Below are 27,525 nucleotides of genomic sequence, written 5' to 3' on the forward strand. Positions count from 1 at the left end.
CAAGTTGGAGTGGATGTCACATCCTGTTACGGAAAGTTTTCCAGTCGACACGAAATGAGTTAGTTTCAATGTTTGCAACGCGGTGGATACAGGAATTTTACGCATTTTCAGGTGAGCAATTTGGATTTGAGTCTCTACGGCTAGCAAGCAAAACAAGAAAAATCCGGCAATATTTCCGGCTGAGATTTCTTCAGTTAACATGAATGATTGGCAGAAGTCTCAAAAATTGACGGTTGGAAGGAAGCTCCTCTTGCAGATCCTGTTTCCAGTCAGCACCTAACTTTAGCAGTACAATCAAGCATAAACTTACCAGAGCAGAGGAGAGACACGCCATAGCGATAGCAACATCTCTATCTCGAGCAGCCCTAGCACGCCACACATGCCGGCACTTGACTAGTGCAATAACCAGAGGTTCCCCAAGGCTACCCTGAATACTGCGCGGTACAACTTCAAACTCCAAATTCAGCCCTGCCAAAGACGAAAATGCGAACGAGACTGCATCCGCTGCATTTTCACCGGCGGCAACGACTTCCCGTTGTTGCCCCCTGACTAAGACAATGGCGCGCATGATGACACGGCCTGTACCATCCAGCTTGGGTGACACATCACACTCAATAATCCGAGGATCCATCTCCAAGATGGAATAGTGTCGAAGGAATGATTGTGTAATTTCAGCCTCTGTAAGCCATCGCTCCTTCATCTCAGACTCGGATTTGATGATTTTCGAAAACGCTTGTTGGAACTCCTTGGGTAACTCCAGGTTCAAGGTTCGCTGTAGCACCCATGCCACGCCTCCTTTGCCACTTTGCGAATTAATCCGAATGACAGCCTCATAAGTAGCCCCAATATCCTCCGGGTCTATAGGAAGGTAAGGCACTTTCCAGATACCGCGACCGTCCAGTGATACAGCGTCCCGCCACTTTTTGAAACCTTTATTTATGGCGTCCTGATGTGACCCGCTATAAGCCGTGAATACAGATTCGCCGGCATAAGGGGCGCGCACAGCAACAGGGATCTGAGTGATCTTTTCAACTGTTTTCCGAATTCCAGGCAGATCAGAAAAGTTGAGCCCCGGATCAACTCCTTGACTGTATAGATTGAGTGCAAGGGTGACGAGATCAACGTTACCAGTGCGTTCGCCGTTACCAAAGAGGCAGCCTTCGACGCGCGTGGCACCAGCAAGCTGACCAAGTTCTGTCGCTGCGACGGCGCAGCCCCGGTCATTGTGCGGGTGTAGAGATACCACAACATCGTTGCCCGTGAACGCACGCGCGAAAATCTCCACCTGGTCTGCATATGTGTTGGGTGTGCAGCGCTCCACGGTGGCAGGAAGATTGAGGATTATTGGGATATCTTCTGATGGACCCCATGCCTCTTTGACAGCCTTGCAAACGGCGATCGCATAAGAAGAATCTGTGTCTGAGAATGCCTCAGGGCTAAACATCAAGTTCCAGGTGGTCTCTTGCTGGGTTGGATCATCTTTCGTGATTGATCTGGTGTACTCGACACATTCGACTGCAGTGCGCAAGACAGCGTCTTGGGTCGACTGGAACATAGTTTGGATAAAGGTATCACTAGTGGCGATATAAAGACTGATGATTGCCTTCTTTGCGCCGGTGACACTGTCAACTGTGCGCCGAACGAGCTCTTTTCGACATGGCGATAGGACTTGAAGCCACACATCTGAAGGTGCAGAGGCGACGACACTACGAGTGAAATTGAACTCCGTGTCGGATGCACTGGGAAATGAGATGTCGATCTCAGTGAAACCAACCTGTAGGAGCATTTTGAAATACTCCCACTTTTGTTCTATATTCTTAGGAAGATGTTAATGTCTTGAAAACCAGAATGCCAAAGATTCACATACCATTGGACACGCAAGAGCCTGATTTCCATCACGGAGGTCCGTCGCCAACCAACGCGGTCTCTTTGTGATCCGCTTGGAGGGCCACGTCCTATCTGGGAGGTCTGGAGGAATGAAAGCATCGTATTTATCGGAGGGATTGCGAAGCCTAAATCTGGTCAATTGGGTTGATCAACTACTTTCCAGTCTCCGAACATACATACATAGGCATGGTGAGCAGCAATAACAGAACTCGGCCTTTTTCACTTCCTTCCCGCAGCGTACATATTCTCATTTAAAGCATACTTCGACTGGTTTTACCCCTCATGTCAAAGGCCAATAAAGACACCCCAATAATCTTCCCAATCATCTTGTCTCTTTGTCTCGTGCAATCCGTAAACTCGGCACTCTTTCAGCTGCGAATTGCCAAGGTGCAATTTCATTCCGTGACCTAGTCCTGCCTTAGCATTGGACGAACATGCTCCGATATCGCTGTCGGGGAGGCAGTAGTAGTTCCCCCGTACGGTATACGAGTTGTAAAATTGTGATAATCCCATGTTAATTGTCCTCGCCTTAGTAGGCTGGGCGGGGGCGAAGTGTAGTTCTTGGCCCTCGTTTAGAGCATTGCAACACTGACCAGCCCCAGTGTAGCCTATTGTCTGCCAAGCCATATAACGCATGACAGGAGTAAGCGTAACAAATCCTCTCGGAACTACATGAGTTTCAGCCACCACTTTGCATGGGTAGATACAGCATGCATATCTCCCCACCAATAAGGGACTTCAATGGTGGCGAGATCATGTAATTTTGTCTTGGCATGAAATGGGCATAAGCCCTAGTATTGAGGATTTTCTAGATGCGGACTTTTGTCAGTTGCATGGCAACGAGATATCTAGAGAAAGTTAGATACAGCAAGAAATCGGATTACTCGCGATTGCGCTATCGGCCTCATGTTCTCCAAGACTGCTGGCGGGGTAGACCGCGGGCGGGAGGTCTGCCTACCCGTTGTAATCTTATAAGTCATTCTATGGTCCAGAAAGAGCCCACCAAGAAATCTAGTTCAGTTGTTGATCATTGTTATTATGTCGATTCCTGTCCTTGACGCATCCGCTCTCTCTGAAGGGACTGTTGAGCAGCGCGCCAAATTTGCCACCAAGCTCCTGGACAGTCTCAACACGTATGGCTTTGCAAAGCTTGTCAATCACACGGTTCCCATTCCCTTGTCCAGGAGACTTTTGATCAGGTAACATCCCCACGTTCTAGCATTGGAAAGCAAGAAGACTGACACACGCAATAAATAGATTAAAGCCTTCTTCAAGCTCCCATACGCAGTCAAAGGCCCTTTGAAGAATGACCCCAAAAACGGACAGCAGCGAGGATGGAGCGTCCCAGGAGAGGAAAAGACGTGGTGGCTTGAGAGCAACAATGGGGAGATAAAGGAGCCTAACTTTGGCGACAACAAGGTATACACCATATCTGAGAAAAATTTCTTCTAGTTCTCACAGTCATTCTAGGAGAGCTTTGACTGCGGACACCCCGACGACAAGCAATTCCCCAACGTATGGCCACCCGAGTCAGACCTACCTGGGTACCAGGACACGATGGATCGATTTTTCTTTTCATGCGGAGACCTCACACTAGTACTCCTGCAAGCCATGGCCGAGGCGCTATCTCTCGACCCGAAGGTGTTCACCTCCCGATGCACCAATGAGGCCAGCACAATCCGCATCAACCACTTCCCGCCGATTGAGCGCCAAACACTGGACGATGGCAAAATAAGTCGTATCTGGCCCCACAGGGACTTCGGAATTATCTCACTCGTGTTCCCAGACGTGACTCCGGGACTGGAGTATGAGGATCGGAGTAACCCTGGCACTTTCATTCCCATGCCGTACGGCTCAGACGAGGAAGTCGTTGTCATTGTTTCTGAGACCATGCAGCGCTGGACAAACGGCCAGATTGGAGGTGGTCTCCACCGTGTAACCCGTCCGAGGGAGTGTGAAGGGGAGACGGTTCCGGAGCGGTGGAGTCTCGTTTTCTTCAACAAGGCCGACCGGCATGTGAATGTTGGGCCTTTGAAGGAATTCCTTCAAGATCAGAAGCCGATGTACGAGGATCTGACGGCTTTGGAGTATCAGACTCTGAGAAACGCTGCTCACTACCCTGGTTAAGTGTATAGTTGACAAATAGAATCATCTGAGACTTGGTATTTTATTTTAACCTGTTGTTCTAACAAAATCCCAAGCTTGCATTTGCATGTCTCACCGTCACATATGACCTTCAATAGTATCATATGAAGCTCAGAAACACGTGGCTCTTATCCTGGTGTCGACCTTTAAATACATCGTGCTTCAATTTATGTTGTGTAGTGGGGGCCGCATTCGGAGCGAGCCGCATTCGGAGCGGCCCGTATTCGGAACGGCCTATAGGCCCACTTGGGCTTAGCGTCCATGCACGACCTAATCGCTGACATTGTAAACTACCTACCTAGGTAGGTAAACGTGCATATTCTTCTATGGCTGATAGGTCTAATCTGAGTTCTTACTGAGTTTATCAACCAAGACACTCCACTCATGCTCATCTTCGCCATATTGCCGAGCTTCAATCCATCTCCTCATCTTGCCCGTCACTTCACCCTGTGCTGACACCCCGCACCTGATCGTCCTTCCCTTCCAGCGAATAGATCCGACCGGACTGACAACAGCCGCCGTGCCTGTGCCAAACACTTCCTCCAAATTTCCATCAGCGCTAGCAGTCTCCAACTCACGCATGGAGATACTCCGTTCCTGAACCGTCCAGCCATGGACCTCTAATCGTTCCCGAGCCAATTGCAGCACACAATCACGATTGACACCTGGTAAAATCGTGCCATCCAACGGCGGTGTCACGAGCTCGCGACTCCCATCCGGTCGCCGGAACACGATAAACAAATTCATAGTTCCGGCCTCTGTCAGCAAATCGTCTTTCCCGAAGAGCCAGAGGACCTGATCAGAGCCCCGTTGTCGGACCCCCGCTTCCGCCACCATGCAGGGGGCATAGTTGGCTCCGACTTTATGACTTCCGCTCCCTCCAGGCCACGCACGCACCCATTGCGAGCTGCTGGCCGCTTCTAGCGTGATCGCTTTGAGTCCGTTTTGGAAGTACGATCCCACGGGTGATGCGACCACGTATAGAAGAGCCGAGGTCGGCGCGGACACACTCAGTCCGGGATTTGTTCCAATTAAGACCGGGCGAAGGTAGAGTGAGTACCCTCGGGTGCTGATAACGACAATGGTCAGCATTCAAATTTCGCCACCGCCCATGTCTTGGGTCACTTACGCTGGGATGTGCCGAGACTCTATCGCCACAAATTCAATTAGAAGATTTAGAAAGGCCTTGGCGTCGAAAGTTGGGAGTGAGACTCGAGCTGCGGATTGATTCAATCGTGCGATGTTGACTTCTGGTCTGAATAGTCGTACTCGGCCCTGTGCGTCCTTGTATGCCTTCATGCCTTCGAAGCACTCAAAGGCGTAGTTAAAGACTCCAGCGGTAGGATCAATGCTCAGATTTCCATAGGGAACGATGCGGGGCTCGTGCCAGCCTTCAGACTCTGTCCATTGTATCTGAAGCATGTGGTCTTTGACGGTGTTCAGCTTTTTTTTGCTGTTGCCCCCAGAGTTGGAAACATACCAGTGACAGTCTTTCCAAACTGTATTTTGTCGGGATTCGGGACCACAGCAGGCTGTTCATTTTGAAAAATGCGTAGCTTAGCGGCGTCTAAAACAGCTGCCATGATGAGAATCTGTGCAATGACGATGAAATTACCACAACTTCAATGTCTACATTGCACAGTAGATACAAGGATATATAGATCCAGGAGTAGCGGAACTCCCATTGTCGCGGGTCACCTATTTCGGAAAGTGGATCCAACCCAGTCTCGGTACTTTTGACGGCCTCGGGGGCTGATTGCTGCACTCCGAGCCGCTAGTTTCCTGTCTCCGCATTAGTCGAGGTATTTGACAGCTGATTCAGCGCTAAAGTCAATTGCGTGGACCCGACCTGAGTTAATTCAGGATCGGGGTTGCCGGAGCACATCTCAGAATAGGGAGACAACCTGGCTGCATACGTTGCAGGTTAAAAGCGATTGCCCACATAGGAAAAAAATAACATTACCAGGCCTGGGCAAATTTGACAGAAACGGAATGCCGCTTAAGGTTTAGCGGCCAATCATCGGTCACCTCACAAATCACGTTGAGAGATTCAAATATGCAGGTCGACTTGACGTCTCATATCATACTTCAAGGAAGATTTTTGTTGAGGTCTACAGTATATAGAGCATAGAGCAGAGAGGAGAGAGTTGTATTGAGAGAGAAGGGAGCGAGCTCCCATACAAACTATCTAGCTATCGAGGGGTCATGCCTAAGGCACCCAGGCATATATAACAATTTTCAGCCTTCACGATAACCTCAAGCTACTGTTTGTACTCGAACTTTTGAACACTTGGCCCCTGCACCATTTTCGGAACATCACCCAGTGAGCTTACATCTACAACGTACGGTCTGAAAGCAGTGGTCTAAAAGCAGAGGAACATTCGGAAATTTCCCTAACGGGCTTAGCTCGGGATCCCAAGTGGAGCTGAGAATATAACCCCACAGCCCGCGGGCACGCTGATGAATGACAAAGAAGTCTACCTAGGTACCTAGGTAGCTGCTAGCGCCATCGTCAGGCCCCCTCCGAAGACAGATTCTCCACGCTCACTGGTTACTACTGGACATTCTGGTAGACTGGCCTCTCACCGATTGATTGGCCCGCGCAATAATATGATCCGTTCCATCTGGGCACGCCCTGCGGATGACTCCCCCGCAGGGTCTTTGTTTGAATCTGAATTGACATATATGAAATTTCCGACCTTCCATACTTGACTTCATCTTCATTTCTTGGATATCTCTCCTTTTGCTTGTTGGTTCTTCGTCGTGAACTGGTTTTGACAATGGAGGAAGTGACACGCTCACAGTTGTCAGCAAGCGAGACCGAAAAGGGGGTCCAGACACTACCAGAGGGGCCAACTGATGGTACTCACCTGTCGAATATCCACGATGGCGCACCCCCTCCGATGGATGGCGGAATGAACGCATGGCTGTTCCTAGCTGCTTGTTTCGCTATGGAGGCTCTCGTTTGGGGATTTGCATTCACATACGGCGTGTTCCAAGCATACTACAGCGATATACCCCAATTCAAAGATTCTGGAAATATCGCCGTCGTGGGAACTTGCGCTATGGTAAGAATATACATGCTTGTGGTCCCACATCAATAAAGCTAACATATCCAGGGAATCATGTATCTCGACATCCCCCTCGTCTTCGCCGCCTATAGACAATGGCCTAGATATCAACGCCTCGGCTGTGGTCTCGGTGTGTTGATGATGTGTGCCGCTCTCGGCCTCAGTTCCCTAGCCACAAACACCAACCACCTTATCATAACCCAAGGGATCTTCTACGCCATCGGAGGCAGCATCGCCTACGCCCCCTGTATCCTGCTGATGGAAGAGTGGTTCGACCGACGAAAAGGCCTCGCCTTCGGCGTCATGTGGGCCGGCACTGGACTCGGCGGCGCTGTTCTACCTATCGTTATTGAACAGTTGCTCGGCAAGTACGGGTTCCGTATTACACTACGTGGCTTTGCAGTTGTGCTATTCGTCCTGACCGGACCGCTGGTCTACTTCGTGAAGCCGCGCGTGCTAATCCCCGCGAGTCGACCCAGTCCACCTCCCCGAGCTTTCGGTTCTTGTTTACATCCACGTTCGCTCTCTTCCAGTTCTGCAATACCATTGAGGCTCTTGGTTTCTTCTTGCCGTCGCTTTACCTCCCGACGTACGCCGGTATGCTCGGAGCTTCGACGTCCCTCCAGGCTCTGACTGTTATCCTCTTCAACTCAGCATCGGTCGTCGGCTGCGTGCTTATGGGCGCTATCATCGATAAGTTCGACGTCACCCTTTGTATCCTGGTCAACACCATCGGATCCACTCTTGCCGTCTTCCTCATCTGGGGGTTCTCAATGTCTCTGCCTCCACTCTTCATTTTCTCCATTGTATATGGCCTTTTCGCAGGCTCTTACACTAGTACCTGGCCCGGTATCATGCGTGAGGTGGTTAGCCAGAAGCCGTCGGCGGAATCGAGCATGGTCTTTGCGTCTCTTGCGGCTGGAAGGGGTATTGGGAACTTGGTTTCCGGTCCCCTTAGTGAGGCGCTTGTCAAGGGCATGCCGTGGGAGGGAAATGTTGGATGGGGGTATGGTAGTGGATATGGATCATTGATTGCTTTCACCGGTGTCACGGGTGTTGTGGGTGGTGGGAGCTACCTTGCAAGGCGTATGAAGTGGTTGTAAGCCCGGAGGGCAAAGCTTGCTTCGATAGGAAGAGCACCTTGTGCTAGATAAAGATACAGTGGGTGGAAGATGAGCTGGATAGTATCTTGTTATGATCAAAACATGATTGTGAATATATCTTTCATGGTGGACATAACCGCTTCAGCCCGAAACATATAAAAGGTCATGATTGTCCCCATGGTCGATTCTCTCACGTCCTTCCTTTGCTCCAAGATTCTGTCATTACAACAGCCTCACTAGCGGAGCCAAGCAGGTATGGATCACTTGACACAGCTATCAAAGAGGTCCATTACCCCAGGCAGAAGGTCACAATGGATGTACATGGTAAACTGGTACCGTTTTTTAGATCGCATTCTCGAGGAATCAATAGACTAACAAAACCTATTTCATGGAGGCAATGAATCGGCTGGAAACTTAGAAGCCACACGCCGGTGAGTTAGTAGTTGGGTGGGTGTCCACCAGCGAATCCTCACTGTTGTATGTTTTTGTTTCTCTGATTTCCTTTTTGTTCCATGACCCCGGCTTTGTACTAACCGGCAGGTCTACTATGCGGCATCGCTAGGTCACACCTCTAACATTCTAGTAACAAATTACACCTAGTAATCGAAACATGATACGCTGTTAGGATATGTAAAATACAATATTAAGACGAGAAGGCGGTTATATACCCAGTCCTCCCTACATGTACTCTAGCATCGGAGTAATACCGGAGTCACCTATCCCGTTGCCCTTCCTATACAGAACTTCCCTAATATTCGAACCGTAGAATTTGAATCGCAACCGCATTCAATTCAGCACGTATGCGGATAAAGAGAGTTAGGATAAAGCTACAGCAGCGGCCATATTAGTTCCGACTAAACACACCCGCTTGCTTTGACGACTTCACCAATAGCACACACCACATAGTCGATATTACCCTGATTCAGACCACACACACTCATCCGACCCGAGGGCAACAGATAGATATGGAACTCCCTTCGAAGTCGATCCACCTGCTGCGCAGTCAACCCCGTATAACTGAACATCCCAATCTGCTTCTCAATATGCGACCAATCCCGCAACGTCTCCTTCTCCAACCTTTTCCTCAACATACCTCTCATCCTCTTGATGCGCGAGCTCATTGTATCCAAGTCCGCCTTCCACTGAGCCCTTAGACCCCGATCTCCAAGAACAGTCTCAACAATACTCGCCCCAAACCGCGGCGGATTGGAATATTCCGCTCTTGAAATCAACATCAATTCAGATAAAGCACCCTGCGCCGAGAGGTGCTGCGGTACAACCAGATGGAGGGCACCCACCCGCTCACCGTACAGACCGAAATTCTTCGAGAACGACTGCGCAACACACAGGCCCGGATGCGTCTCGGATGCAAGGACTGCCTCTGCGAAATGGCGAACTGCCCACGCATCGCCGTCAACAGCGCCCGTCGCGAAGCCTTGGTATGCACTGTCAAAGACGGTGAAGAGTTTCTTCCGCTGGACGAGGTTGAATACCTCTCTCCATTGCGACTTTGACAAGTCCACGCCGGTGGGGTTATGCGCGCAGGCTTGTAGGATGACGACATCATTGGGATCGGCGTGCTCCAGGGCATCCAACATCCCGGTTATATTCACTTCCCTTGTGGCGTGGCAGTAGTATGGGTATTCTACAACCGCAACACCGGCCATCTCCCAGATGGACTTGTGGTTGATCCATGTTGGGGATGGGATGAAGACGCGATTAGGGCGGAGGTGACGGGCCAGGAATGTGGCTGCGAGGTGGTTTGCGCCGGTGCCGGAGACTGTTTGGATTGATGCTGCGTTTTCTTGGAGGCTGGATGCAATGGGCCCGAAGATGAGCTCTTTTGCTAGGTTGGTGAAGGTTTGCGAGCCTGCGATACCCAGGTATTCGTGGGTGGTGTTTTTGAGGCGTTTCTTTGCCTATGCTGGGTGTCAATGTCTGCTTTATACTGAACAGCGTTTTTGAGAGTACCTCTTTGACGCTTGGCAAGATCCACGGCTCTCCATTCTCGTCGCGATATGCTCCGGCGATCATTGAGACTTTCTTCGGGTGAGTGTCTGCTTCGAAGTCCGCCATGAGACCGAATGCAATGTCCGCGCGCGCGACTGGTAGGTCGAGATATTGCTTTGTCATTTTGAACTTGGTCTTTGAGGTGTCTTCCAAGCGGGTATTGAAGGTGGGCTTGACTACCGAAAGGTGCGTGGGTAGTTAGGTGGACCTGGAGAGGATGCTTGTTTAGGAAAATGCCTTTTGGACGCTGAAATATGTGCTGTCACCGTATACTTGGCCAAGGATTATAACATTGGGTGCGAAACGGCATACTCATCGGTTGCCGAGTCATCAGGTGATAATATTTGACGTTGTCGTCCAGCTCTATGGAGCAATTCATAAATCAATGGGAGGTGGGTATCGGCTAATGCTCTTTATCCCGATTTGAGCGTCCACGATGCATATTGCATGCATGACTGTAGAATGGCATATGGATAAATTGAAGTGTGGATAGGCGAAACATCCAAATCGGCATAACATCATCTTGCCGACACGAGCGCCCAATGCTTCGCCCTTGAAAATCCATCTCAGTTTGGAGTACAAACGATGCACATCCATGACTTCGCACGGCAGAAGTTCCCGATCGCCGAGATGATTAATGCAGCCCTGGCTATTTCTCCAACCCAGCCAAATGGTATGACTCGATCACCTACATATAGCCATAAATTTCCATCATTTTGACAACCTTTCATGTCTCTCCCTTTTATACGAGCCACTTACCTTTGATCGTCCTCCATTATTTCGACCATTCCCCAATCATCGCAATCGACATCATGAGCCAGTCCAGCATTCTGGACCGACTCTCAGCGCTCGATACCAACACAGTGTCCGACGCCTTGGATTTCCTCAGTTTGAAAGGCGCAACATACGGCTTACAACCGCTATGGGACTGCCCGAAGATCGTTGGACGCGCCAGCACAGTGAAATTGGGCCCGAAAACCGATGCTGCCCCCACAACCCATCTCCTCACCCCAGTCATAGACACAGTAACAACAGACGATCGCATTCTCGTCATCTCCGGCGGCACAGACGGCGTCTCATGCTGGGGCGATATAATCGCCAATGCATCGAAAGTAAGACGTATCCGTGGAACCATCATCGATGGCATGAGTCGTGACATCGACGGGAGCCGCGACGTCGGCTATCCAGTATACGGCCGTGGCGTGACGATGATCAGCGCGCGTAACCGGCTGGTCCAAGTTGATTCCGGTATACCGTTGCAGATGCGTGGCGTTACCGTGAACCAAGATGACTATGTGATTGCCGATCGCTGCGGGACGGTGTTCATCCCAGCGGCGCGCATCGAAGAGGTTCTGGATTATGGCGAGCGGATCGATCGTCGTCAGCACCTTATGGTTCAGGCTGTTCGAGCCGGGCATCCGGTTTCTGAGGTCATGCATGACACGCAATTCGAAGCTATTCGTGAGGGGACAGCGCCATCGAAAGCCGCAGCTACTGTCCCGTCTAATGGAAATCCAAAGGAGAGTACACCGTCACCGACAGTTGCGACACCTGCGCCAACAAATGGAAATCCAAAGAAAGCTAGCGCCGAGGATCAAGAGCTCGTGGCGCTGTTTACCGATAAAGATACCCCTGCTGTCTCCGATGCGCTTGATAAACTGGGCATTTCTGGACAGGCGTTCGGGATTATGCCTTTGACCAATTACAACAAGGTAACCGTCGGGCCAGCCTTCACTGTGCGCTATGTGCCTGCCAGCGACCCGCCTGGGAGCGTTGGTGATTTCATCGACGATGTTGCGGTAGGCGATGTCGTGGTCATCGACAATGGTGGTCGTACGGATTGTACCGTTTGGGGCGATATCATGACTCAATATGCCGGTATACGGGGTATTGCTGGATCGGTTATCGATGGTGTGTGTCGCGATGTGACCTGTGCGATCAACAATGACTACCCGCTCTTTACGGCTGCGCGTTGGATGCGAACCGGGAAGGATCGTGTCCAGGTGGGAGACGTCAACCGGCCGATCGGTATCGGCAAAGTACGTGTGGAACCGCGTGACATTGTTGTTGCCGATGCAAATGGTGTTGTTGTTGTGCCTCGAGCCCGTGCCCGTGAGGTGGCTGAAGTTGCGCGGCGGGTTGAGAAAAGCGAAGCTGGTATCCGGGAAATGATTGCTGGTGGAGCTACGATCTCTGAGGCGAGAGAGAAGCTTGGTTATCATACGCTACAGCGTAAGGAGTAAGGTGTAGTTGGAGGATTTCTGAATTGTGTGATGATGTTCTGCTCATGGTCTGCTTTCTTAAATTGTCTTCAAATTTCGGATATCTGTCACCAAGGCCTCTTGCATGAATAGAAAGATAGTTTTATGTATTAATTCGATATTATTAGCACCTGGTTTGTAGGAGTCCCTTCAAGCTAGGATCGGATTTTCAGTTTCAGAATGCGCAGACACTGTCAAGTGTCTTGTATTTGTCATACACCAAGGTTGTTTACACAGTGCAAGTCAACCTATCAGTCAAGTCAGGCTACAGACACATTTGCCAAAACACAGTACGTATTGAAGTAGAACAACCAGTTGTATTGCACTCTATAGACCAGGGCTTGCTTGGTTTCACCATAAAGGCTACTCATCCTGAACACCACGTAAAGGTGCAAGCCTTGTTCAGGTGTTGCACACAGGACCCGTGCAACTGGGTTGGGGGGGGGAGTGGGTTTTGAAGAAAAAACAAAGAAAGAAACAAAGAACCTAGGTAAGTAATAAAGAAACAGACAAAACAGACAATAAAAACAAAGGAGAGAAGAGACGTACTTAGTAACTTGGTTCAGGTTCAGGTCCAGGTCTCGCGATGGACAATGGAGACCTCAGAAAAGGACGGTCTGTCTCCGTAGTGGTCATCACCAAACACCCTTAGGAATCGAATATTACCGTCTGGGTCACTAGCACCCTTAGGAATCCGAAGATTGCCGGTCCAGGTGCCCGCATGTTACATGCCTTCGTGCCATTAGCAGCCTTAACTGAGCCGCAGCAAAGACCCATCACCTGGACCTGGGGGAGGGGTGGGGGGCGGAGGGTGTGGCGTGAGGAAGGATGGAAGAGAAAAAAGAAGAAGAGAGAATTGGGGGGGAGGGGGTATTTATATTTTTCCAGTGGCTTAAGGACAGGAAGGAACTGGGGTGGGGGACGACCTCAGTTTTGACGAAAAGGGAAGGAAGTTGGACGTCTGAGGGCTCACGTGGATCGCACCTGCCTTTGGCTATGGAGAGCTGTAGAGGGCCTCTCTCTCCCCCCCCCCCTCCCTTCTCTCCCCAATGACTCCAAGAGAGGTGACAACATTAGCCCTGCGGCCCGTCATTCAGTAAGACACCTACATACGTTGAGTACCAAATGTTCGGATACTAATACTGTCGGTTCAAGCGATTGCACCAGATTCACCTGGAAATGTTCCACGGATGTCTTTTTCAGATACAACAAATAGACAACAAATCGAACCGCCTTCTCGCGAGAACCTAGTTTCCCGAAATCGAGACTTTTTACAACAAGTTCGAAGCCTCCTCGGCAAGTCCACACCTGCCTTCTACTGCTCGAGACCCCTTTCAGTGAATTAAGGAATTCTGCCGGCCAGATGAAAATGAATATCCTGAGGCCCAGGCAACGGGTGAAGAATACACCTTGAGGTCTCTCGACGCTGTTGTTCGAATTCTCTCGGCAACGGAGGCAGAACATCGCCTCTCTCTCTGCTTATCGGACTATCATAAGGTCTGGGTATGTCTTCAGCTACTTCCCCTTGACCAAGTCTGTTGCTATTGATGGTATTACTAACAGCGAGTAGCGAGGTGTCCCATTGGTTCCAACGTGCAATCGATCTTTTCGACGAAAGAACAAGATATCAGGTGGAGGACGACTTGAGATGCATTGAAGGTAATGTGCCTACGCCGTCCGACCAATCCGACCCTGGTCTACCTTGCTGAGGAATAAACGATATCGGAGCTTCAAACCGCCAAGTTCAGATCTATCTTCTGAGGTCCGGAATTACTCGGAGAGAGCACAAGTCGTATTGGCGCGAGTCGAAGACTTTTGCCGGCCAGATGCAAGCGGATCTTTTGAGATCCAGAACTTCCAGAACCAGGTCAGAACTTCGAACAGTGAAATTCCGGTCTATCTTCTGGGGTGGGATGGGTTTGAAATGAGCTAGGGTTTTCTCGACGCAAAGAGTCCAGCAATTTCCGCTTGCCACTTGTGCATATTAGCCATCGTCCTGGGATTATGGCTCCGCAGCTCCTAGCTGGCACCCAAGTCACACACCCACCTTCAATTCATTTCATCCAGACAACTGGTAAAAGTTCGTTCTGGAAATGCGGTGCTGATCCATCTTGAACAAGAATAAATGAAGAAACCCCAAGATCATCTCGCGAAGTTCCTACCTGATATCTATCGACCTGGGCTGATGACTGGTCACTTGCAATTCTTCTTATACAACACTTTGCTTCGATGCTCAGGAACGTGAAGAGTGTCCGAAAGCATAATAGGAAAGATTTAAGGGAACAGAAGAGAAGAAAGTGGATGTTTGTTTTCCGGCCTCCGTGAGTTATGCCAAAAGCACACTTAATACCTAGGAAAGGGTGATATATTAACTAAGAGTGTTTATTTCTAGACAACTACACACCTATCACCCATACCGAACCACATTCCTCCTAGGAATCCGAGGGGCGGTTCCATATATGGGAGCATTACTTGGACTTCATGCGAGTGAAACCAAACGCCCCGCCCGCTAATTGTGTATATACCTCCTCTACTAAAGAGCAAGGAGACACCTAGCCTTCCCTAACTTCCTAAAGTCGCCTTCTTGCTATTCTTTTTCTTTTTCTTTCCCACTTATTTCTATGCTACGGCCACTATTCCATTTCTAAGGCAGTCCTTTCCCTGCCTATTCTTTTATAAATTGGGGTTTTGTGCCGGGTGGTTCTGTTTGTTAAAAAAAGTATTATATTGTTATATTGCTTTTCTTTTCGATTTTAGGGTCAACGTTATTTTCATGTTGCATTAGGTCGTATTCTTGTCCTTTTCGAAAGTCATTGATGCCTGGATAGTATAGCCATGGGTAGTCCGGTGCGACTACCCTCTCAACCAGCTTAGTGTGAGACCGATGAGGGTCAGCGCTCATTTCTTTCTGTTATTGTTTTCGGGCAACCCTGGATGAACCGTACTTTTTTTTTACAATATAAACAACTTTTCACCATAATTGGACTGATCATTCAGTTTATTTTCTAACCCTTTGATCGCAAAAGATGTGTCAGCGTGAATTGTTTCGGTATTGGAGAGCGAATTCCCTCTCTCATGTAGCATATAAGTTGTCACGAACGCGCAATTTGCAACTCGGCCGTATACCAGTTTTGCATCGCCCGAATATCGTAACTCATCGCTACGGTGTCAAACACTGTCAGATGCTCCCTGCATAAAGCCCCGTTATTCGATAACCGACCCACCCATTTGCTATGCTTTCTGGCTGCTGCCACGATCTTTTCAACTGCGTTGACAAAGTCGGGCTCATTCCCCTTTGCGGGGACATAGCCAAGGACCGATAGAGCAAGATCGTTCGGCCCAATGAAGATCATATCTTGACAAAGATTAGCGAAAGCACTCTTAGGATTGGCGTCGACCACTTACCAATACCAGGTACAGCGCAGATAGCGTCAACATTCTCAACTCCCTCTTTTGATTCAATCTGAAGACAGGTGATAATCGTTTCGTTCGCCGTTTTCAGGTATGTCGGGATATCGATACCGTGAGCGATGGCTGGAAAAGCTGAGCCTTGGCCTCGAACCCCCTGCGGAGGGAATTTTGAATAGGACACGACGGTCCTGGCTTCTTCGGCAGTATTGATCTGAGGTACAACAATTCCACTTCCCACATTTTTAGTAGGAGACTACTGGACTTAGTGTTGTCACTCACTGTGCACCAGCATCTAAAGCTCTTTTAATCAAATCGACGTGGGTCATTCTGAGACGAACAAGCGGCGAGACACCCAAAGCGGCGATAGCGGCAGTGGGACTGTGCATGGAATCATCGCTGATATGTCCATGCTCGCAATCTATAATAATACCCTTTATGACCATCAGTGGGAATTCGATACACTAAAGAGGAGAATGCTGACATCAACGCCGGTCTGAGCCACGACTTGGGCTGTGCGGAGGGACGGAAGGCCTAGAAAGGTCATGATAGGCTTTGAGTCGGCTCGTAGAGCGTTTAGAAGGCGTAACTGCGGGTTTTTAATTAAGGTCGTCATGGCTGATGAGTATGACATCTTGGTCAGAGAGTGTTCGATAGATCAACCAACGCTTGTAGTATAGAATCGTTGTCTTGGAGTCGTCCCGAAAACTGCGCTGGGGTACAAAGAAGCAGCGATAAAGGTGGATAAGAAAAAAGGCGGCAATATTGGAATAGAAGGGAATTTGGAAATTATATCTGTAAAAAGTCGCAATGAAACCGTGAGGTGTTATTCAATATCGGGAAAGCAAATTTATCCCGAGCGGACCTTAAAGCTGGCGGCGAAACCAAACATTATACCGAGAGCACGATGATATGTGTCAGTCCACTAAAAACCATTATCTAGCAGAATCGGCTCAATAATTATGGGAAATGGTGCTGCATCCGTGTCGATTGTCGTTTCAAAGTCAAATTGTTCATCTCGGCGACACGGCTATTCACCGAGCCGCCTATCAACACATATATACCATTGAAACCTCTATCGATGAACTATACATACCCAAAAGATTTTCAGCAATAATTCGGTACTATTTCTGCACTGTTTCGATGGCATACGGCGTGCTTTTCTAAACAGGGCTGCATTATCAGACAATATTTACAATGTCGATGACTAGCTTCACTGTTGGCAAAGCGCTGCCTTGTTTACGCTGCTCCTTCCAGTCGCTCACCGAATTGTCTTCAATCTCTTTGCGTATGATGAGAAGTCCGCAATTTCTCTCCCTACTACGGTCCCGAGGACTTCCACCTCAAGACGCGTATTATTCTAGGGCAAAAGTGAGACAAAAAGACTGACTTTTTACAAAGCATGTGTCATATTTTGCCGACTGACTGCAAATCACGAGCTCGTGATTTGCAGTCAGTCGGCAAAATCGTGGATTCCATAATTGCCAGTCCTGGGCCGCGCTGAAGAATTCCCCCCAGGTGCGCCAGATGCCAATCGGTGACCTTGCCATCGTTGGAATTGGCAGAGTACTGGCAAAGGGGAGCAAGGAATAGACGGTTTGGAAGCGTCACACCGCGGATGGTAAGAGGGGTGAACAACTTGGTTGACCCGTCTAATTGCGTGCCTTCTGGAGGCTTTTGTGCTGGTGTGTAATAGGAGATGCCTTTGGCGGCAACGTTGTCGATTACTCGTGTTATTATGGGAGTGCTTGACTGGAGAGTTGAATAGGCAAAATCAAACTCTCGAGTGAACTAGGTACAAGACTTGAAACCAATACTAAATAGAATATAATGACAGGAAGGTGGACTAACCACTAGGTATGTGGACAACTACTGCTTACAAGTTCCGGATTCATGAGGTATTATTAATGTGATGATCACGAATCTCACCCCTGCAACGGCATGGATCAGATATGGATACGTTATTGGATAGGAGACATCCAATCCAATCGGAATTCATTTATCATTTCTTCGTCTCATGTCCGGGCCGCAATATCCGTTCGACTCGTTTCATTTGACTGCCTAACTTACTCCACCACCTATGGCGCTTGATGGTAATTTTACCCTTGTGAACAAATCGAAAATCAACAACTACTCTTCAATTGCAACTACCAAGTTGTGGGAAACCATAAGCAAAGAAGCTCAGTCCGCGGTGTTAAGATGCCATTCGAGCCAGTTGCATGTCTTATCCAAGTGGCATTCTGACAAAAGACCAAGTCGAAGTCCCCGAAGTCTCCGCAATACTTCAATTTCCACACAACTTTGGTCTCTCTTCTATACGAAGCTGCGCTGCTTTGATCATGTACGCCCTTGAGCAGCGAGTGCAGCTATCACATCTTGTTTCCCAGTCTTCTTTGCAATATCTTGGACAGTTTCGCCGTTGCAATCCCGAAGGGAAAAGTCCACTTTCCGGGTTCCAGTAAGCAATTGTATGATATGCAGGTATCCCCTTCCTGCAGCGTGGAAAACAGCAGTTCTGCCATCGTCGTCCTGCAAATTAACATCAATATCTTCAATTTCCAACAGTTTCTCCACAATTTGCACATCGCTGACAGCAATGGCGTGCATGAGGGGAGTCTTTTTATAGATGTCCTGCGAATTGACATTGACGCGCGAGCTGCGCAGAAGGGCTTCCACAAGTTGAACGTTACGATTTGCCGCAGCCCAAGCTAGAGGGCTTTTTCCCTCTGTCCAAGCCAGAAGGCCATTTCCCGCTGACGCTATCGTCTGCTCCTGTCGTGCCAACATCAATCGCCTCTTGTTCTGTTGTTCCAGTAACATGAGTTGTAATTGATAGTCTTGCTGGGCATAGCTCTGCGGCGTACCTGGCTCAGGAAGCGATCTTAGGGAGGGTCCCACGGGTAGTGTGAAAGGGAGTTTTCGTTTTTCGCCAGTTGAAATACCCGGGAATATGGGAGAGGATTTATTGGCAGCTCCTGTGCCTAATCTCTTTTCGCGCGGAAATGGCTCATCCAGGTCCATATCGGTGCATGAAAGGAGGCTTGCGAATGCTGGGCTTTTCCATATCCCGGATCGAATGGCGCTCCACAGCGCTGCGTTAGCAAACCCTTTCTCAGCCCAATTTCTCACGAGAGATTGATCCGCAGACGCCTGGAAGTGTCCCGCCAATGTTTCTTCCGTGACTTCCCTCGGTGGGACCTCGTTGAGGGGGTAGAAGAATTGCTTGACAAAACAGAAGTTGCGTGAATTGAGGCATGCCAGTATCATCGGGTCCCAGATCGCCTTTTGCACTAGAAATTCTGCCACTCGAATAAAAGGCTTCAGAGCCTCTGAGTTTGGATTACGTTGGAAAAAGTTGCAAAGCAACACCCAAAGTATTGGCGGAGGCATGGATGCGTTCGCTATGTCTTTATTCAAGATCCATTTTAGACCATGAGTCTCATTTGCTCGGATCAATAGCGGCAGAATGAAAATTCCTGCAGCGCCTTGAACAAGGTCGATCACTTGTTTCACAAGAGCATCGTCACCGAGCCGAAGGACGCTTTGGAATACAGTCTCCAGATAAGCTCCCTTGCTATCAATCAGGAACGAATCGACAAGGGTCTCCTTGGACAACATCCGTGCTACGACCTGGCCCTTTTCAGAGGAGAGGGACTCGGGATTCGCCAGCAGATGGAGAAAAGCAGGCCAGTTATGTTTGCCACAAATCGTCAACCTTGTATCAGGGCGCTCAATCAAAATAGCCAATACTTCCAGGTTGCACTTCTCAGCCGCATTTATCAAGGGTATCTCAATTTCCTTGTCGATCTTGATCATGCAATTTGCGTCGGCCAAAGGTTTGTTACCCTCAAGCAATAAATTCACTAGCCGAAGCCCGGCGTTGCGATCGGCCTTTGTTGCAAGAAGAAGGGCGTAGTCAAAAAAGATATGATGTAAATAGAGTTTCTCCGAGCGCCTAACAAAGATGAATCTTTCCCATTGCTGAAAAGCTGCAAGATCTCGTCTGGAGAATCCGTCGTCTTTGAGAATTTCAAGATCACCGGCTTGCAGGTGCTGATACTCGAATGCTTGGGTTCCGATCAAGAAGTCTGCGATTTCATGAAAGCCCAGTGAGATAGCAGTTTCTAAACAGCGATGTTGTGTTCCCATTTTGCTGTGCGGCCACAGTAGTTTGACAATCTCGGTATGCCCTTCTTGAACTGCGAGTTCGAGAATGCTTTGTCCTTGCTTTTCCGCACGAGCTCCATGAGCAATCAAAAGTCTGCATGCATCTAAATGGCCTCTCTGTACGGCGAACCAGAGAGCGGGTTTCTCGTTTTCGTCCAGGGCATTGATATCGCACCCTTCCTCAACCGCAGATTTTATGTCATCGACGCTGCCTTGCCTCGCAGCTTCGTAGAGATCCATCGTTCGAGGTTTGCTTTGATTTAATTTGTGGTATGAGGACTGAGCAAGAGATTTGCGGGTTGTGTCTGTTTTTAAGCGAATGTACGAAGTCGCTTGAACGATGTGACAGGTATCGGGAACAAAGTACCAACTCCGCGCGCGTAGAGCGATGATATGTTTGGGCCAACAAAAAGGGGGCCGGGGACTGCGCCATTAGGCTACCCCGCTAACCTAGGGGGGAGGTTTTCCTCCATTGTTGTATAGATAGACAAGCATGAGGACAAGATAAAAAGGACGAAAACAAAACAAAAACATACAACAGTGAGGATTCGCTGGTGGTCACCCACCCAACTACTAACTCACCGGCGTGTGGCTTAAGTACGGCTGAGCGGACGGGAAGCCCTGTTTTCCGCACCCTATGGTCGTATGTACTTGGTATCGTGTGGAAAGCAAATATATACCAGGAATTTCCGTGGTGTGGTTGAGAGTGGAAGATGGAAAAGGCGAAAGCGCAGGTGGGAATGACTGTGGTGCGTACTGAACCACTCCGTGATGCAAACCGATGGACACGGGGTATCCTTGCTTACAGTAGGAGTTCCTGCGAGCAGATCCGGCTCATTGCAATCCTTCGCTCAATTGATTGAATGTGTTGATATTGTTGACATTGCTGCAACTACTATTCCGTTAACGATGTTGTCGTTGATTGGCTGACCAGTGGACTTCTACCTAGGTATATATTCGCTTAGTCCCTCTACTAGAGCAATATGGCAGGGGGAATCAAATAGTTACATTGGACTTTTTCATATTGAACTGGCCACCCAGGTCCTCGAGTGTCTCATCCTGGATTAATCACCCTGATCACAAACTTCGCTTTGCCCCGCTCCACCTTCAATCACCCTTTTGCTTCCTGCTGTTCATCAGTTAGGGATTTATAAACCTAACTCTGCACCGATATTCACCAAGATTTGCCATTTCCTACATTATCAGTTGTGCCTTTATGGTCACTGGGAATTATGTTCAGTGGGGTAATACGGTAGTGACTGAAAATTGGTGGCAATGTTTAATCTATCCGCAGAAGATGGTTGAGGAAGTGTAAGGTCGAGGGGTGAGTATTATCATGACGTAGACTATCATTATCTATACCACTGTACTAGAGACAGTTATATGTTGACCAACCAAATATTCTTCTCTTGATAAAGGTATCAAAGGTTCGAAACTATAGCCTCTCAAAACGATGTTAGGTATTCCATTTCAGATGGTATTTTCTCTTGTCAAGCTGACCAATTCCCTAAAACAAGAATGCATTTCTGACAGACGGAGTGTTACGGCATCAAAATCGTGGAGTGAAGGGAACGTTTGGTCCAGGGAATTTTGTTTTCTTCAGTGGTATCATAACTCAGCGAGCGCCTTCCTTCTATGGGTCAACTGTCTTAACAATGATACTGTGGATTTGACCGGCAACAACCATTCGAAGGCGTAGTAGGCCCCGATAACTTCTTTTTTTGAGATCTTAGTTGATGATAGAGTCGTCACCTCGGGGCGTTTTGGCCAGCCACATAAACTGTGATTCAATTTTGTGGCCAATTTTCAAGGGTCTAAGTATTGCGACCCATCGTGACGGCGTGCATGACGGGTCTTTTTGAAGAATATTGGCTTATCTTGATATTGTTGTGAGGATGTGACCAAAGCAATGTTTACAGGTAGATATCGGCAGGTATGTATGAACGGTGGTCAGAGTAGTCCTGGTCTTCTGCAAGTTCTCTAGGAAAGGCCTTGTTCCTGCACAACGTAGAACTCAGCCTTATCATTTGCGAGTCCCCTGACATACTCATCTCCATCATCATATTCAGAGTCAGACAAAGAGTCATCCAAAGAAGCTTCCACGATCTCCGAGAATTCCTCACCACCACTTCGATTATCCGACGACATCTCCCATCTACTAGTCTTTCCCAAACGGGCATTGCCGACATCGCGTGGCTTCAGAAAACGAAACACCACCTTCTTCAGTCGAATAGCGAAAACCTGCTCTCCAGGCGCAACGTAACGATGTACGGTAGCCTGGTTGTTGTTGGCGGATGCCGATACGCCAATATTTGCGTAGTCGTTGATCGGTAACCCGGTTAAACCACCTACGGCAGCTGTGAGGGTGCCGCCATGAGTAGACCTCAAAGCCAGGCCCTCTGCCGTTATGGTATCGAAGAGAGTATGAAGTCCGACCACAAAATGGACGTCATTTCCATCTTCTATTTGCTCCTGGAGCCATTCCCGGACCTCAATACACTCACAGAGCCGACGGAACCATGACGAGGGCTGTTTAAGTGTATAAATACGCCCTGCTCGCGCCAACAACTGCATACCCGCTTGTGTTGAACGTTGAGAGGTCAAATCCAACAACTTGGACAAACGCGCCTGGAAGTCGCGGCCCTTTTCTGCTTTCAGCGCGGCAATGTTGTCGTCCATTTCTCTGACTGTGTAGTCACTTCCTTCGAGTGGTAATGCACTGTCCAGCGCGTCCAGCTCCATGTCTGCGATGTTTGGAATCAAGCTTGCAAGCTTCACATCATCCTTGGAGAAAAAGGTGCGCCCCAGAACTATATTCGGAGGCATGATAAATAATTGATTCCAGAGTCGGAGGACCGTTAAGGCGGCTGAAGAAGTTGAAAAGAGAATTAGGAGACACTTCACACAAATTGGGTTAATTCCTCGAGTGGAAAGATTGTGATGAGAGTAATGGAGGTCCAGAGCGCGTCGCGGGGATTGTGTAATAATAAAGTCTTAGGCTCGAGGAATGGACACATGGCCGATTAATGTGAATCTATCCTTACACGCTAGTGATCTAATTGGGTTAGAAGCAAGGTCCCGGAATCGCGCAGTTATTCTAACATAGGTAATGAAGCCGAGATTGCGAGGATGAGATATGTCCAATGATAACAGCTTTGTCCCCGACGTGACGTTGCTGCCGCGTTATTAGCATGGTATAATTGCATATTTCGAACGCTAACAATTTGAATAGCCAATCGTCACCATTGCACCCATGTCAAGCTTGTGGACCCAAGCATTGAATCTATTCATTGAGTATCTTGGAACCGACGGCATTGATGCACTTGGTCAGTCAATAGCCTTCTCTCGTGAAGCCTTGGCGAGCACAGTGTCTTCCGCACGCGTGTATTGTCTTTACCATCTAGCAAGATGTCTTTCCTTGCGATTTGACCATATCCATGAGATTGATGATGTTTCCGAAGCCATTCGATACCTTGAAGAGGCAGATGCCATACCACAGGAGCCTTCGGAACATGCTGTCATTTTGCAAGTCCTGGCCAGAACCCTTGGTGATCGTTACCAAGCGAGTGGGGATGAACACGACTTTGATCGTGCCATTAAGGTCGGAAATCGAGGCTTGGATCTCGGTATCTCAGATACTTCGCGTGTTATGTGTTTATACACACTGAGCCAGACTTACGGCTTTCGCTTCTCCAAAGCCAAAGTTTTGAGCGACCTAAGCCTTGCAATCCAACTAGGGGAACAGGCCCTAGAACATTCAACAAAAGGTCATCCTAAGAGAAGCATGGTTCTGGGAAGTTTAGCGTGTTTATGTACTGCCAGATTTCATAGACTACGGGAATTCAAGGATATAGACAACGCCGTTGCCTATGCATCAGAAGCACTTGAGATCAATGAAGATCCAGAACTGGATGAAGTGTTCTGCATGCACATGAGCGATGCGCTGGGCAGCCGTTTTGAAATATCCGAATCTCCGGATGACCTCCAGAACGCCATAGATTTCGCAAGACAAGCGGTGGAAATGACCCCTCAGGAAGACAAACAATTGCTGGCAGATCGATGCCACAACCTCAGTACGCTTCTTTATGATCGATCTGGCTGGTTCAACAATGGAGCCGATCTTGAAGAAGCAATCAGACTTGAAGAGGGATCTATACCTGCTATCGAACATGACGAATCCAGACTGGTGACCGCTTTAGACCACCTGGGAGAGTTGTTGGACGCGAAGTCAGACTTTCGACAAGATACTTCCTACTTGAGTCGAGCCATCCAATTGGCCGAGGATGTCCTCAAGCATACCTCAGGTCAAGATGATGAGGATCGTGCACTTTACTTCTATCACATGGCACATCGACTCTCCACCCGATACGGGGTTTTTGGAAACATCGACGACCTGCAACATGCGATCGAGATGATGGAGAGGGCACGCCAAGCAACAATGGATGATGACTTACAACTCCTTGACATGACTATTGATCTCAGTGATCTTTTGCATAAAAGATACCTTCACTTGGGACTTAGCAATGATCTCGCTGTTGGAGTCGCACTTACCCAATGGATATTGGACGACAAGTACACCGAGAGACTGACGAAACAAGACGATTTGTGTAAGCTCAGTCGCCATTTTTGTGACCGGTATGAGGTGACGAGGTCACTCGGAGACATTGAAACATCCATCCAATTCGCCGAAAAAGCTGTGAACTTGGCTGGTGTGGATCATCCGCTCCGTCCCTACTCGCTTTTACAGCTGAGCCGTGCTCTACAGACTCGGTTTAACGCCCTGGGCTCTCTACCATGTCTAGAACGTTCGATCGAAATCATCAAAGAAGGGCTGGACTCCGTTTCAGACGATGAGATTGCCACAGCAAGCTTACAATATGCTTTGAGCCAGCAGCTTTTGGAAAGGTACGAACATCTTGGATCACTAATTGATCTGAATCAATCTCTGTATTTGCTGCAAGAATGCAAGGAACACACACCCAAAGATCATCCAGACCAAATGGCTTGTCTCTATGCCCTAGGAGCTGGGCAGGGCTATTATTTTGACAGATCAAATGACATGTCTGACTTGGACAAAGCAATTGATCTTACAAATCAAGCACTGGCGCTGGCTCCTAGTCATGGCATGACAAGAGCCAGCATTCTCCAGAGTCTGGGCATGCTCTATGAGTCCCGCTTCAAAAAAAAGAATTCGATGGACAACCTACACCGAGCCGTTGAAGTAGCTCGTGAGGCCCTTCAAGAAGTACCGGAAGACTATCCAGGGAGGAACGGCTTCTTGAGTAGCCTCGGTGATTTGCTGTGTCTTTACCCAGTGACGGGTGAATCCCCCCCATATTCGAGAAGCTGTTGAAGTTCACTCGAGAGCTTTGAGCACGACTGCAGAAACTCATCCCAACCGGGCTATGTATCTTATCAACAAGGCAAAAGTCATGATTCAGGCTGATGGACCAGCGTTTGGATCTCAAGGTCCGCTTGACCTTTTCATCCAGGCCCTCAGCCATTTGAATTCTCCTCCCTTGATCGCATCATAGCGGGGCGAAAGGCCTTTGAAATTTATGTCACTGCACAAAAGTGGGACCACGCTGTGCAAGTAGCAAGAGAGGTCAACCAGCTTTTCCCATTGTTTGTTCCACGTTGGTTAAGTCGTGATGATCAACAACACGCTTTGAAAAATATTACCAGCTTCACTTCGCAGGCTGCTTCTGCGATTCTCCATGCGGGCGGTACACCTGAAGAGGCACTTCAGATATTGGAGGCTGGAAGGGGGGTAATTTCTGGCCACAGTATCGATCTCAAGGTTGATATTTCCAAGCTTAAGAGGCATAAGCCTCCGTTGCACGCCGAGTATATTCAACTCCGGCAACAGGTGCTATTGAACTTTTCTTCAAGTTCTTCGTGGAGTTACAAGGAGCTCCAAAGCAAGGCTCGCCGATCACGTATTCTTTTTCCAATAACAGGCTCTGATCGAATGGAGATCACGAGGAGGCTCGAGAAGTTGGAATCGACGATTCGGGCTGAGCCTGGATTCCAGGACTTCCTCAAGCCTTCATCTGCTGAAACTTACATGAGACTCGCATTGACCGGGCCGATCGTGGCATTTAATGTCACACGGCTGCGGAGCGACGCACTGATTGTTACAAATAAACACATTGAAAGCTTGCACCTACACGATCTTCATTATGACGCCTTGGAAGCCAATGTCAAACGAGTGATTGGAGAAGATCGGCTTTCGCGAGGGTTTGTAGAAACCCGTTCGGCGCGAAACCAAGAACTTCAAGAAATACTGGCATGGCTGTGGAAAGTTGCTGTCGGTCCTGTCTTCTATCATATAGGCCTCATTCAATCAGAGAAACCTACGGGACCACTTCCTCGCATCTGTTGGGTCACCAGCGGCCACATGGGTCTTTTGCCATTGCATGCAGCCGGGGACCAGACAACTAATGCGATGGACTATGCTATATCCAGTTATACAACTACCTTTCAAACATTGGATTTCTCTCTACAGAGGGCAGGGCAAAGTTCCCGCTCTCAGGACCTCAAGGTCCTCATGGTCTCTGCGCCCAATAAGGAAGGCCACAAGCCTCTAAAAACAACCGCAGAGCTTGATTGGGTAAGGAAAGGACTTCAGCATAATACCTCTATCACGGTCCTCCATGAGCCACAATGTGAAACTGTCTTGAAGGAGCTTCCAAAGCACGACTTGATTCACTTCTCATGTCATGGACAATCGAATCCAATCGACCCTTCAGCTAGCACCCTCGAATTATCTTCACACAATGATGCGCGGGGGTCTTCCCAACTCACAGTACGAGACTTAGCATCTTTGGATCATGATAAGGCTCGAATTGCCTACCTCTCTGCGTGTTCGACAGCAGAGAATTCGTCCAACGAGCTTCTGGACGAATCAATCCACATTGCAAGTGCGTTTCAGCTGGCTGGGTTTCCGCACGTTATTGGAACGATCTGGGAGGTGGGTGATAAGACTGCAGTTAAAGTCAGTCGGCAATTTTACGAGCTTCTGGGCCAACAGCTCAGAAATGATGGACATTTGGGGGATGTCGCCTATGCTTTACATGAAGCTATTCAAGCGGTTAAGAGAGAGAGACCAAAGAATACTCTTTCATGGGCACCCTTGATTTACTTTGGGGTTTAATTCATGTGTCTTCAAATTTACAACTCCGGAAGTGGTATAGTAAAACTGAAAATGCCAAGAAACAGAATGATACTATCTTTTTACCGTGTAAAGATATGACATTTTTATTATATATTTACTTGCTAATAGACTACACTAAAACCTGTAAACATATCTCTATCATTTAGAACTAGGATTCCTTAATATATAGAACGTTTAATTAAACAGTCTAGAAAGACTAGCTACTACAATTCCTTATAGTCGCTTATCTTCTATTCCGGTTAATCGAATACCTTAAATTTTATATATTAGTCGCAATTATATAAGTAGCGGATTTA

At 48.5% G+C, this 27,525-nt stretch overlaps 11 protein-coding genes across 11 annotated transcripts; 4 read left to right on the forward strand and 7 right to left on the reverse strand.

Annotated features, from left to right (window-relative positions):
- Window positions 1–190: 190 nt before the first annotated feature.
- N7519_008540 (Pyruvate carboxyltransferase) lies at window positions 191–2,075 on the reverse strand (the record flags this gene model as incomplete). Its single annotated transcript, XM_057295315.1, has 4 exons — window positions 191–259; window positions 311–1,816; window positions 1,868–2,012; window positions 2,068–2,075. 4 exons carry the CDS (start codon window positions 2,073–2,075, stop codon window positions 191–193), a joined length of 1,728 nt encoding a protein of 575 aa, XP_057143197.1.
- Window positions 2,076–2,793: 718 nt separating this feature from the next.
- On the forward strand, window positions 2,794–4,014 carry N7519_008541 (Oxoglutarate/iron-dependent dioxygenase; the record flags this gene model as incomplete). The annotated part of the gene is made up of 3 exons (XM_057295316.1): window positions 2,794–2,835; window positions 3,145–3,306; window positions 3,358–4,014. 3 exons carry the CDS (start codon window positions 2,794–2,796, stop codon window positions 4,012–4,014), a joined length of 861 nt encoding a protein of 286 aa, XP_057143198.1.
- A 357-nt stretch (window positions 4,015–4,371) lies between these two features.
- N7519_008542 (Aminotransferase class IV) lies at window positions 4,372–5,615 on the reverse strand (the record flags this gene model as incomplete). Its single annotated transcript, XM_057295317.1, has 3 exons — window positions 4,372–5,101; window positions 5,162–5,459; window positions 5,513–5,615. The coding sequence occupies 3 exons, from the start codon at window positions 5,613–5,615 to the stop codon at window positions 4,372–4,374; spliced, it is 1,131 nt and encodes a 376-aa protein (XP_057143199.1).
- Window positions 5,616–6,812: 1,197 nt separating this feature from the next.
- Window positions 6,813–8,206, forward strand: N7519_008543 (Major facilitator superfamily domain general substrate transporter; the record flags this gene model as incomplete). The annotated part of the gene is made up of 3 exons (XM_057295318.1): window positions 6,813–7,100; window positions 7,152–7,544; window positions 7,574–8,206. 3 exons carry the CDS (start codon window positions 6,813–6,815, stop codon window positions 8,204–8,206), a joined length of 1,314 nt encoding a protein of 437 aa, XP_057143200.1.
- An 854-nt stretch (window positions 8,207–9,060) lies between these two features.
- N7519_008544 (uncharacterized protein) lies at window positions 9,061–10,339 on the reverse strand (the record flags this gene model as incomplete). The annotated part of the gene is made up of 2 exons (XM_057295319.1): window positions 9,061–10,125; window positions 10,178–10,339. The coding sequence occupies 2 exons, from the start codon at window positions 10,337–10,339 to the stop codon at window positions 9,061–9,063; spliced, it is 1,227 nt and encodes a 408-aa protein (XP_057143201.1).
- A 689-nt stretch (window positions 10,340–11,028) lies between these two features.
- Window positions 11,029–12,459, forward strand: N7519_008545 (RraA family protein; the record flags this gene model as incomplete). Its single annotated transcript, XM_057295320.1, has 1 exon — window positions 11,029–12,459. One exon carries the CDS (start codon window positions 11,029–11,031, stop codon window positions 12,457–12,459), a length of 1,431 nt encoding a protein of 476 aa, XP_057143202.1.
- A 3,110-nt stretch (window positions 12,460–15,569) lies between these two features.
- On the reverse strand, window positions 15,570–16,519 carry N7519_008546 (HpcH/HpaI aldolase family protein; the record flags this gene model as incomplete). Its single annotated transcript, XM_057295321.1, has 4 exons — window positions 15,570–15,832; window positions 15,883–16,118; window positions 16,168–16,319; window positions 16,370–16,519. 4 exons carry the CDS (start codon window positions 16,517–16,519, stop codon window positions 15,570–15,572), a joined length of 801 nt encoding a protein of 266 aa, XP_057143203.1.
- Window positions 16,520–17,292: 773 nt separating this feature from the next.
- Window positions 17,293–17,780, reverse strand: N7519_008547 (uncharacterized protein; the record flags this gene model as incomplete). Its single annotated transcript, XM_057295322.1, has 2 exons — window positions 17,293–17,637; window positions 17,766–17,780. The coding sequence occupies 2 exons, from the start codon at window positions 17,778–17,780 to the stop codon at window positions 17,293–17,295; spliced, it is 360 nt and encodes a 119-aa protein (XP_057143204.1).
- A 442-nt stretch (window positions 17,781–18,222) lies between these two features.
- On the reverse strand, window positions 18,223–20,292 carry N7519_008548 (ankyrin repeat domain-containing protein; the record flags this gene model as incomplete). The annotated part of the gene is made up of 1 exon (XM_057295323.1): window positions 18,223–20,292. One exon carries the CDS (start codon window positions 20,290–20,292, stop codon window positions 18,223–18,225), a length of 2,070 nt encoding a protein of 689 aa, XP_057143205.1.
- Window positions 20,293–22,032: 1,740 nt separating this feature from the next.
- N7519_008549 (uncharacterized protein) lies at window positions 22,033–22,878 on the reverse strand (the record flags this gene model as incomplete). Its single annotated transcript, XM_057295324.1, has 1 exon — window positions 22,033–22,878. The coding sequence occupies one exon, from the start codon at window positions 22,876–22,878 to the stop codon at window positions 22,033–22,035; it is 846 nt and encodes a 281-aa protein (XP_057143206.1).
- Window positions 22,879–23,305: 427 nt separating this feature from the next.
- Window positions 23,306–27,208, forward strand: N7519_008550 (CHAT domain-containing protein; the record flags this gene model as incomplete). The annotated part of the gene is made up of 2 exons (XM_057295325.1): window positions 23,306–25,373; window positions 25,545–27,208. The coding sequence occupies 2 exons, from the start codon at window positions 23,306–23,308 to the stop codon at window positions 27,206–27,208; spliced, it is 3,732 nt and encodes a 1,243-aa protein (XP_057143207.1).
- Window positions 27,209–27,525: the final 317 nt, after the last annotated feature.

The sequence above is a fragment of the Penicillium mononematosum genome (genome assembly GCF_028829835.1).
Source record: "Penicillium mononematosum strain IBT 11891 chromosome Unknown utg000005l:1.0-9366267.0:1.0-9372171.0, whole genome shotgun sequence".
NCBI classification, from domain to species: Eukaryota; Fungi; Ascomycota; class Eurotiomycetes; order Eurotiales; family Aspergillaceae; genus Penicillium; species Penicillium mononematosum.